The sequence below is a fragment of the Myotis davidii genome, unplaced genomic scaffold (genome assembly GCF_000327345.1).
Source record: "Myotis davidii unplaced genomic scaffold, ASM32734v1 scaffold1275, whole genome shotgun sequence".
NCBI lineage: Eukaryota > Metazoa > Chordata > Mammalia > Chiroptera > Vespertilionidae > Myotis > Myotis davidii.
In genome coordinates, this window is record NW_006286483.1 from 309,504 (window position 1) to 321,589 (window position 12,086).

At 46.9% G+C, this 12,086-nt stretch overlaps 1 protein-coding gene across 3 annotated transcripts in view; it reads left to right on the plus strand.

The window, feature by feature from the left end:
- The window catches only part of FAM81A (family with sequence similarity 81 member A), a 77,319-nt gene extending 75,825 nt beyond the window's left edge, over nt 1-1,494 (plus strand). For all 3 annotated transcript variants that reach the window (XM_006757994.2, XM_006757993.2, XM_006757995.1), the window contains one exon: nt 1,130-1,494. In XM_006757994.2, coding sequence (XP_006758057.1) covers nt 1,130-1,254 — 125 coding nt within the window. In that variant the 3' untranslated portion in view covers nt 1,255-1,494. The remainder of the gene's footprint in view (nt 1-1,129) is intronic.
- Nucleotides 1,495-12,086: the final 10,592 nt, after the last annotated feature.

The following is a 12,086-nucleotide window of genomic DNA, read 5'->3' on the forward strand; positions in this document are numbered from 1 at the left end:
CTCCGTCCCTTAGTTGTATTTTTGAAGTGGTTGTGCAAGGCAGCAAACTCGGGTGTTTACCTATGCCGCCATCTTGGTTCTCAAAAAATCTCTATATACCTTTCATCTGGATTAACCAATTGTTAATATTTTGGAAATTTGCTTAATATCTTTCTGGGTATGTGTGTGTGTGTGTGTGTGTGTGTACATAATTTTTTTCTAAATTATTTGGGAGTACATTGTAGAATTTATGATGCTTTGTTATTCCTTTATTATGTTAAGCTATATACCATAAGAACAAAGACATTCTCTTAAATAACTATAGTACAACATAATATTGATGAAATATGTTTTCATATTCAATTTTCAACTTTAACCATTGTTGGCTTTATAGCAAAACTTCCCTGGTCTTGGTTCTAATTCAGAATCACACATCACATTTTGTTATCATGCTTCTTTATTTACTCTGATTTGATATGGATCAGCTCCTCGGTAATACTGACATTAAAGGGCACAGGCCAATATTTTGTGGAATGTCCCACAGTTTGGGTCTGTTTTCTTCCTCTCAATTATATTCAGGTTATAGGTTTTGGACAGAAATGTCACAGAAGGGATGTGTCCTTCCCAGGGTACCTTACCAGGGGTACATGATGTTGGTTTCTCCCAGTATCAGGGAAGTTAGCTTTGATCACTTGGTTAAAATCTAGCTGCCAGATTTCTCCATTGTAATAATTCCTTTCCCCTTGATAATTAAAAAGCATCTGTCCTGGCTGGTGTGGCACAGTAGTTGAGTGTCATCCTATGAACCACGAGGATATGGTTTGATTCCAGTCAGGTCACATGATCTGGTTGCAGGCTCGATCCCTGGTGTGGGGTGTGCAAGAGGCAGCCAATCAGTGATTCTCTCTCATCATTGATGTTTCTATCTCTCCTGCTCTAAAATCAATAAAAATATATTTCTAAAAAGTAATCTGTAGGGAGATACTGTGAAACTATGTAACTATCCTGTTTCCCATCAAAGTTTTACTCCATTAGTTTTAGCATCTACTGATAATTTTTGCCCAAATCAACTATGACTATACTAGTATGCTGTAGAATTTGATACAGCATTGTTTTTTAATATTAACTCTTGTGAATTTACCTCCTAAAGGGTTTACAGCCATCTATGAAAGCATAGGATCCCTCAGGCAAGTTCTTGAAGCCAAGATGAAACTGGACAAGGACCAGCTACAGAAGCAAATCCAACAGATGCAGAAGCCAGAAGCTCCCATGTGAAGGGAGTTGGGACAAGGACCTCAAAGGTGGTTTTGCCAGTGGGTCTGGGAGCTCAAGACCTCTGTCAGAGTGTGGTGGCATTTGGGATTGTTCTATTTATGGTGTGCATGTGCCAAGAAATGTGTTTTCATGGGTCTAAATATTTACCTTGAGTCTTGAAAACACTCTATCTTTAAAAGCCTATACTAATAATAGAGGAATATGCAAATTGTCCGGGACTCCATCACAGTAATGACCGAACAGCAGCAGGGTTAGTGAGGGACGACCAAATGACTGAACAGCAGGCTGCGTGGGGCGACCAGGCCGGCAGGGAGGGAAGTTGGGGGCCCCAGGCCAGCATGGGGGGGAAGTTAGGGGCGACCAGGCCGGCAGGGGAGGGCAGTTGGGGGCAACCAGGCCAGCAGGGGGGACATTTAGGGGCAACCAGGCCAGCAGGGGGGGGAAGTTGGGGGGGACCAGGCTGACAAAGGGGGCAGTTAGGAGTGACCAGGTTGCTGGGGGGCAGTTAGGGGCGACCAGGTTAGGAGGGGGAAGCTAGGGGCAACCAGGCCAGCAGAGGGGGCAGTTGGGGGTGACCAGGCCAACGGCAGGGGGCAGTAAGGGGAGACCAGGCTGGCGGGAGAGGCAATTAGGGGCAGTTAGGCTGGCAGGGGGTGACAGTTGGAGGTGACCAGGCTTGTGGAGGGGCAGTTAAGGGTGATCAGGCTAGTGGGGGGGCGGCAGTTAGGGGCATCAGGCAGGCTAGTGGTTAAGAGCTAGCTGTCCCAGATTTTGAGAGGGATGTCCGACTGCCGGTGGGGATCGGGCCTACACCAGCAGTTGGACATCCCCCAAGGGGTCCCGGATTGGAGAGAGTGCAGGCTGGGCTGAGGGACCTCCCCCTCCCCCACTGCACAAATTTCATGCACTACACCTCTAATATTAAATATAATTTTTACCACTTTATTACACTTCTCTAAATTCAATGGGATATCCTTCCCTCCCTCCCTGATTTGGAAAGGCTTTATCCCCTTCATTTTATGAGTGAAAAGACTTAATTTTCCTTCAATGCTTGATGCGCTGACCAAGACCTTGCTATTTTAAAAATGTCATGGTGATTTTTTTAAATTAAAAAACGAATGAATTGTCACAGAAATGTATTGCTCCTCACCCAAAATTAAGAGAATGTCCTGATAAATTAGAATTTAACCTTGGAGTCCATATTTGGATTTTATTATTGTTGTCTATGCATTTCTTTTTAAAAAATGTATCTTTATTGTTGAAAGTATTACAGGTATCCCCTTCCCCATCCCCCATTGTTGATCCCCTCCACCCCACACCCATCCCCCCCCTCAAGCCTTCACCACACTTCCTGTAAATCTTCTGTCTTTTGTAGGGGGAAGGGACTTAACATTTGGGAAAAAAACACCACTTACATAATGAGAACAGTTTAAAAATTGATAACTGCCATATAGATTGCAAATTAAAATGGAAACTTGCGACAATTATGTAGATAATGCAAGACACAATATCTACGTTGACCACTCAGTTATACCAGGTTTTAATATTGAAAAATGTTTTTCAATTATCCACAGTCTGTATAGTGATAGCCATATATTTAATAATGAAATGGTGGTTAACAGTCTGTGTATTGCACAATTAATTGTTCATTAATTATAATAGGATGTGAGCATTTTTCAGGCTTTATGATCTCCTCTCTAAAGGTTTCCAAAATTGGCACAAAGTGCTTCTGTTTATAAACACTTACTGTATCCTGTGCCTTGGTTTTATCATGTCAATGCACTGTACCCCACAGAAGTTTTGCAGACAAAGTAGAAGGCATGATAATAGATCAGAATTATGATGTAAAAATGGGATCCTATGTATTTTTTAAATTCTAAAATTTTATCACTGTCATGACATTAACCAATCAATATTATTAATGAAATAGAAATTCATACTTTTGTATGAACAGAGAATCAAATTGATATTGCATTTATAACACTGTCAGGAAACTTTAAGTTTGAGCAACTTTATAGACGATGGGTATTTCTTTTCAGTTGCCATATTGGCTCAGTTGTTGAATATTGGCTCAGTGCTGTCTGTTCACCTGTGGATGTAAAAATTGGTCATAAGACACACACCGTCCTAAACTGTGAGGGTGCCCAGGAGAAAGGAAACAGGAATACTTTAAAAAATTTTTAAATCTTTTTTTTTTTTTTTTTGCTGAGGACTCAGGAAAATCAAAGTGTTTTCTATTTTTAGGATAAATCATAAATGAAACATCTGTCTATTACTGTTTATTCATATAAAATATGCTGCTAAAGTATATAATATTCTCCTCTCAATGGCTTGACAAAAAATTTTTTTTAATTCGGACCAGAGAAGTCATATAAAAAATATGTCATCCAACACCTATTTCCTTATTTTGTCACGAATTTATGCCTCTCGGTATAGACAGACCATTTCCATGTAACAATGAAAACGCTTAATGCTCTTTTGCAATCAGAAAGTAGATTTCTTTCTGTGGCAGAGTAACCCTGTTTAGTTCAGTTCTCCAAGTTTTAAGCACAAGCCTCAGCACAGAGAGTCACGGTCCCTCCTCATCTGTCTCCTCTGGGGTCTCTGAAAAGGAAGATCAGCCCAGTGACCCCTGGGGAGCGGGGCACGGGATTCCAGCTGGAGGCAGGGAGAAGGGTGCGGTGAGCGGGTGATGCTTGGCTGTCCGCTGAGTCGCTTAGGTGCTTCTGATGCAGCGTTACGTGTCCTGAGCTCGGGCAGTGGTTCTTGTCGGTGGCTGTATGTTGTGATCACCTGGGGAGTCCGCAAAGCTACTGGTGCCTGGGCTGCTCCGCCTGCATCAGTCTGTATCAAAGGCCCCCAGTGACTCATGCGCTGGGGAGGTTGTGAGCCTACTCTTATCACCAAAGTTTAAAAGAGAATCAGCTTCTGTGTTCTTTCCTTTACCAGAAATTTGCAATAAAAAAAATCCAAATAAATATGGTGTATGATTTTTAAAAGTCTTTCAGTGGGAGGTAAACATTTAATACAGTCAAAATGCCTTAGAAGTGCTCCTTCTAGCCCGGCTGGTATGGCTCAGTGATTGAGCATTGACCCAGAAACCAAGAGGTCGCCGGTTCTATTGCTGGTCAGGGCACATTCCCGGGTTATGGGCTCGATCCCCAGTAAGGGGTGTGCAGGAGGCAGCCGATCTATGGTTCTCTTTCATTAATGTTTCTCCCTTCCTCTCTCTAAAATCAATAAAAATGTATTATGATGTTCCTCTCTCATCGATGTTTCTCTCTCTCTCTCTCTCTCTCTCTCTCTCTCTCTCTCTCTCTCTCTCGTCCTCTCTCTCAAAATCAATAAAGACATTTTTTTCTTTTTAAAAAAGGAAGTGCTCCTCCTACCTTCCTGTGAAAACCATGTGGTGGTGGATCTAAAGCGCTGTGAGTCCTGGCAGACCTGTTGGGAGCTGGAAAGTCACAGGAGCTGCTCCACCTGTGGGTCTTGCAGGCGCCGCGCCTCTGGAATAATGGCAGCCGGCAGGTCCCTGTGTGAGCTGTGTGCTCACGCTGCCCCTTGGTGTCAGGTCCCTGTGTGAGCTGTGTGCTCACGCTGCCCCTTGGTGTGCGTTAACTCACTTTTGTAATAACAGTGAGTTGGGTACTATTCATTCCCCATTTTACAGATGAGAAAGCTGGGTCACCTAAAGGTTAAGCAACTTGCCCTGAATCTTGCAGCTAGTCAGTGGGAGCCAGGAATCAACCAGGCAGCCTGCTTCCCAAGCCTGGGCTCTTAACCAGGACATACTCTACCTCTAAATTGCATCCTTGCTTACCACATAAGTGACTGCTGGGCCACTGACTCTAGCCCCTCTCTATATGACCTTACCGTTCCAACATCTGAGTCCCTTTGCTTTTTTTTTTTCTGTATTGTTGAGGGTATTGCAGATGCCCCCTTTCCTCCCCCCATTGTCCTCCTCTACCCAGTTCCTGCCCTGCCCCAGGCCTTCACCACCCTATTGTCTGTGTCCATAGGTAATACATATCTCTCTATATAAAAGCCTAGCAACCAGAATGGTGCAACGGCCAGAACGACCGGTGGCTATGATGAGCACTGCAGCAGCCAACCAGCCTGATCCGGGCCCTGATCTGGTCCCCTCCTCCTGCTGGTCCGGCCCCCATCAGGGTGGGCTGGCTGGACCACACCCATACACGAATTTGTGCACTGGGCCTCTAGTATGCATATAAGTTCTTTGGTTAATCTCTTCCCACTCACCCCCCATCCCCACCCCATTCCCTCTGAGATTCATTAGTCTGTTCCATGTGTCTATGCCTCTGGCTCTATTTTATTCATCAGTGTAATTTGATCATTAGACTCCTTACTCATTTATTTTGATTTTTAGATTCAGTTGATAGACATGCACTTATCTGGTTATGATAGGCAGTCTTAATAGTGTTTCCCAACCCTTCCCATCTCCTGGTATTCACTTCACTGTGCACTCCCCTCCCTGGAGTGTGGGCCGGGTTTAATAATGGGCTTCTTATTAACAGAATGACAGGTGTAATGGCTTGTTACTTCTGAGATTATGTATAAAAGGACTGGCTTCCTTCTAGGTCTTGATATCTCTCTCTCTCTCTCTCTCTCTCTCTCTCTCTCTCTCTCTCTCTCTCATGCTGTGGAGGCAAGCTGCCATGGAAGCAGTGTTATGGAGGGACTATGTGGTGTGGCAAGGAATTGAGACCCTCAGTCCAGTAGCCTGAAACGAACTGACACACACAGTCATATCCCCGTGTTCATTACAACAGCCAAAAGTGGAAGCCTCTCAGTGTCCATTGGCGGAAGCACGGATAAGACGTGTGGCATATGCCTACAGTGGAATACTCTTCAGCCATAAAAATGAAGGAAGCTCTGACATATGCTATAGCATGAACATTATGCTAAGTGAAATAAGCCGGTCACCAAAGTACAAATACTGTATAATTCCACTTGCATGAGGTAATGAGAATAATCAAATCCACAGAGAGAGAGAGGAGCGTGGTGGCTGCCTGGGGCTGGGGCGGGGGGGCGGTAAGGGGAGGACAGGGGTAGGGGGAGGACAGGAGTTAGTGTTTAACGGGTATGGTTGCAGCTGGGAAGATGAAAGCTTTCTGGTGATGGTTGCACAACAAGGGGAATGCACATAATGCCACTGAAGTGTACACTTAGAAATGGTTACGATGGTAAGTTTTATGTATATCTTACCACACACACACGAAAAAGGAGCAAAAAAAGTGGATTCCCTGACTGCAAAGTCAAGTTTTTGTAGGAGACTGCAGTCTGGTGCTTCACTGTAACCTCACAAGAGAGTCAGAGACACCAGCTCAGCCACGCCCACACCTGATCCACAGAAACTGAGATCATGGATATGTGTGGTTTCAAATCACCGCATTTTGCGTTGGTTTGTTATGTGCAGCAGTAGATAACTAATACACTGAATCTTGACAGAATTCTTTGCAACCTCTCGTGGCCTCTCCTGCCCCCCCTCCCCCAATGGCCAACCTCCTGCAGCTCCTCCCCCAGCCGACCAGCCCCCTGAATAGGCCTCAATCACCAGCCAAGCCGAGGGATCCCACCCATGCACTAATTTGTGCACCGGGCCTCTAGTCTATATATATAAAAGCCTAAGTGACTATTATGACCAGACGACTGGACGACTGGCTGGTAGCTATGATGCACACTGACTACCAGGGGGCAGATGCTCAATGCAGGAGCTGCCCCCTGATGGTCATTGTACTCCCACAGCCAACCTTCTGTAGCCAGCCAACCTCCCATGGTCCCTCCCCCCTGACCAGCTGGCCCTGATTGGCCCCAGTCAGGACTGGGCGAGTCAGCCCTGATCAGCCCCGATGGCCAGCCGGCTGAGAGACCCCACCCATGCATGAATTTGTGCACCGGGCCTCTATTCTTTATATATAAAAGGCTAATATGCTAAGTGTTTGTCCGACTGGTAGCTATGATGTGCACCAGGCCTCTAGTCTCTATATATAAAAGGCTAATATGCTAAGTGTTTGTCCGACTGGTAGCTATGATGTGCACTGACCACCAGGGGACAGACACTCAATGCAGGAGCTGCCGAGCTGTAGTGACTTGGCAGTGGTGATTCTTGGGTGACACCCCAAAACCAGAGAGGAGGGAGCCTGATTCCTTGCGGGGCTGCATGATTCCACCTTTGGCCATTGGTTATATTATTGCTGGGGCACCATTGGCCCTGAATCTGGTTTACTGCACACTTATGTTTGCGTTCCACACCCTGTATGACAGCAACATTGCGGAGTGCCCTCACACTCTGGGACCCCTCAGGGAATGTTGGAGAGCCGATTTCGGCCGATCCCCGCAGGCCAGGCCAAGGGACCCCACCTGCTGGAGGGACCCTGCTCACTCCGCAGATGCCCTTTGAGCCATGGCACCACCCCAGGTGCGGCTGGCAGGGGAGGGACCGTGGGAGGTTGGTTCCAAGATGTGTCCAGCCCGTTTCGCCCAGTCCCGCCCAACTGGCCACCTTCTAATTACTTTTCTTTCAATGTGCATGAATCTGTGCACCGGGTCACTAGTATACACCATATATAATTTCATTTAATATACATATTTTCTGAGCAGAAAATGATCTTAAAATGTATACTGAGGGGGTGCTGGGTGGTGTGGAGCGGTGGGGGTGCAGGTGAAGGCAAGGTGAGAAGGCAGCAGTGGGGTGAAGAGCTTGAGTAGGGGCAACTGAAAATCTCCTTGGCTCGGCAAGATCAGATGGGTGTGTGCAGATTTCTCTCCCAAGGTTTTCATAAGAGGAGGAGGAAGAATTCTATCTCAAGGGAACCAGGCTCCTGAGAGTCATGAACGGTGGTGAGGGGGAGGCAGAGAGAAGTCTGGAAGTCAGATTTCACCCACCTGGCACCTGCCATGACTGCCCGGGCACAGCGCCTGGTAGTCCTGCCATGACTGTCCTGGTGCAGCGCCAGCACAGGGAAGGCTGAGGAAATGTTATGCCTGGATCACTAAAGCCAAGCCAAACAAATCCCTGAAGGACCCACTCCCGAGGGATTAAAAAGGAAATAAGATCTGGGGTCCAAGGACAAGATAATGACACCAGCATCCAGAGGGGACAGTTATTGTAACACAGGGTCTCGCTACCTTGGCACTGCTGACATTGGGGTTAGGTCATTCTCTGTGGGGGCCATCCTGGACACTGTGGGTACTGAGTAGCCTCCCTGGCTCCACCCACTCAATGCCAGGACCATCCCTGAGCCGTGGCAACCATAGATGTCTTCTTTCATTGCCCAGTTTCCTCTGGAGAGGCAATTGCTGCAATGTAAGTTATTGTTGAAGCCATATCATGTGTGGCACATAGTAGGTCCTCATTAAATTTTCGTTGCATGAATAAATAATGACCAACACATTGATAATTTAAAATATATATGTATATTAAGTGGCATATATATACTTTGTCACATTTTATCTTTGTAATTACCCTGCTTAGTATGTACTATTATTTCCATTTGGTGAGGGTGGATTATGGACGGTCATGTTGCTAAGTAATGGAGGAGCAGGGATTGAATCCATATCTGTCTCCAAAGCCCAGGCTGCCGTTTGCTTCAAGCAGCCAACACCCAAGACAGTAATGTGTTCAATATCCCGCAGCTGTTCGGAATCAGGACACGGTCTGGATCAATGGCTCTCAGGGTCCCCAGCCAGCTGCAGCCTCACCTGGGAAGTTGTTAGAAATGTGGATTCTCAGGTCCCAGCCCAGACTCACTGAACCAGAAACTGGGGTGAGCTCAGCATTCCGCTTTACACACCCTGCACGTGATTCTAATGCAAGTTAAATCCGAGGACCGCTGGCCTGGAGCTGCACTCTCATACCGTGGCCAGTACTCACCGGTGGCCACTTAAATTTAAATATACATTCACCTGAATTAAATAAATTTAAAAATTCAGTTCCTCGGGCACGTTTCAAGTGCCCAATAGCCCCATGTGTTTGGTGGCTACATATGGCCAAACGTAGAGCTTTTCTGTGATCGCAGGAAGTCCTGTGGGACAGCGCTGGCTAGGAGCAGCAGTGTCCTCACCCTTGCAGCTCTGTCCCCAGTTCTGTGCTTCCATCTGTCGGCCTAGATGGAGCCTTGGGCCTGTAACTTTCCTCAGCCTCATCTCTACAACGTTATGCCAGTTGTTCCTATTCGAGATGAATTCCCAGCTCTTTATTTATAAGATTTTGTCTCATCTGCCAGCTCTGATCAGAAGATACTGCTGCCTGGAGCACTGTGTTGAAAAGGCCGGGGAGGCTGCTGCCCGACGTGGGAGAAGCATCAGCCGAGGTTGGGCTGCCTGCGGGCTGTGTGTCTGTCAGGTTCGCACGAGGACATTCAGGCTGTAGGCTGCCTGGCCAGGGGTTGTGGGCCAGGGGACTCTTGAGTGAATCTGATGTTTCCTGGTGAGAGGGACCTGGCAGGCCTGGGACTGGAGGGGGGCGGGGTGGGTGGCGGGGGTGTGAAGTGAAACACTCACTTTGGAAAACTGAAATCTCTGGAATTAAGATAAATAATATTTGGATACAATAATGCAATTTTTTAAATATATTTTATTGATTTTTTACAGAGAGGAAGGGAGAGAGATAGTTAGAAACATCGATGAGAGAGAAACATCGATCAGCTGCCTCCTGCACACTCCCCACTGGGGATGTGCCCGCAACCCATGTACATGCCCTTGACCGGAATCAAACCTGGGACCTTTCAGTCCGCAGGCCGACACTCTATCCACTGAGCCAAACAGGTTTCGGCCAATTTTTAAGAAGCAATAAAACACGATGAACAAAATATCAAACCCTAAATAAGACCCGACTATGCTATGTGTAGCCATATTGATACTAAAACAAACAAACAAAAAGTGTGCCCCCATCAGTGGTTCTCAACCTTCTGGCCCTTTAAATATAGTTCCTCATGTTGTGACCCAACCATAAAATTATTTTCGTTGCTACTTATTAACTGTAATGTTGCTACTGTCTTGAATCGTAATGTAAATATCTGATATGCAGGATGGTCTTAGGCGACCCCTGTGAAAGGGCCGTTCGACCGCCAAAGGGGTCGCGACCCACAGGTTGAGAACCGCCGCCCTATATACAATTTTTTATGTAATTTCATTCAAATTTTTGACATTTTACTCACCATATATATATTTAATTTGTATTTTTGGAAATATTGCAGTAAAATATTATTTTACCTTGATGACAGGATCTGGGCTGTTCCCCACCTTACATTCATATTTGAGCGATGCCTCACTCACCTCACCCTGATGCTGGCCCTGCTCAATGTCCAGGAATTTGGAGCTAAATTCAGCACTCAGTTATTGTAGTCATTTGCCTAACCCAGGCGTGTCTGATTGCTTTGGTCTCTGGACTGTTTTTAGCCCCAATTGACATGCCTTGTTTAATTTTCAAACTTGTGACTTAATGCTTGGGACTGGGTTGGCACACATAGAAAGCAGAGCTCATACTTCACTCTGAGACTGGAGGGAGGCAGGGGTGGGGGCCGGGGGTGAGGGGGAGCGGGATAGAGGCAGTGAAGACCTTGGCAAGGTCCCCTCACTTGTCAACACGGAAGTGTGAGCTGCGTGCTACCTGCCAGCCCTCTGCCATTCACTGTCCCTTGCTGCCCCCACGTGGAGGGAATCGAAACGCCTAGGGGATCTGTTTCTCAGAACCAAGGAATGGAAGGTCCCTTGGAGATCACTGAACCCAACTTGACCATTTTTCTAGAACAGGAAACTGAGTCCCAGAGAAGTTCAAGGAGGGCTTTGCAGGTGAGGACCATGGACAAGTTGTACCCATAATAGTGAGTTATTATCCTTGCATTGGCTGGGATGTGGCAGTGAACAAAACAGACCAGAATGTCTGCCTTGTTCTAGCCAATTTGGCTCAGTGGATAGAGCATTGGCCTGCGGACTGAAGGGTCCCAGGTTTGATTCCGGTCAAGGGCACATACCTGGGTTGCAGGCTTATTTCCAGTAGAGAGTGTGCAAGAGGCAGCCAATCAATGGTTCTCTCTCATCATTGATGTTTCTATCTCGCTCCCTCTCCCTTCCTCTCTGAAATCAATAAATATATATATATTTTTCAAAGTCTGGAGTTTAAATTCTAGTGAGAGAAAAGAAACAAGCAAGTAAATACCACAATGTTAGTTGATGGTCAGGGCTTTCAAGGAAAGGAAAGCAGGGGCAGAGGATGGGCATCCCTGTATCGGCCCAGAAGTCCAGGACAGAGCAGGCCCCTGCCCTCGCCCCAGGCCCCTGCGGGTGCACCGGCCCCAGGCCCTCCAACCTGATCAGGAACTCACCTGTCTGCCAGAGGCTGTGCCGCTGCCCAGAGCACACTGGGCAGGACCACATGCTACGTTTCATAAGGAAGACAGCAGCCCTCTCCCTCTGCCCACTCTGTTCTCAGCTGCCTCAAACCGCCCTGTGCATTTTCACCAGTTTTCATCCCAAGAGGAAGGGAAGGGAGGACATGCCTGCCAGCTTTCCTCTCTCCTCCTCACACCCCCCTGGGGTGAAAGAGAGACCTGGGCTCCTTCCCCTCAGCCACACCCTCCTCATTCCTGTGCTGGGGGAGCCTTGGCCCCTGATGGTGGAAGGGGTGTTCCTGGCACCACGGAGGCAGGTTTGCTTTAGGAGTTGGCCCAGAGTCCATGGCCCTTGCCAGTACTAGGGGTTGAAGGGATTTAGATAATTTGGTCTCTCATGACAAAACCTGGCTTTTAAAATGTGTCTTCCTGTGCTTTCAAGTGATCTCTTCTGAGGGTCAAAACTGAATGTGAACTCTT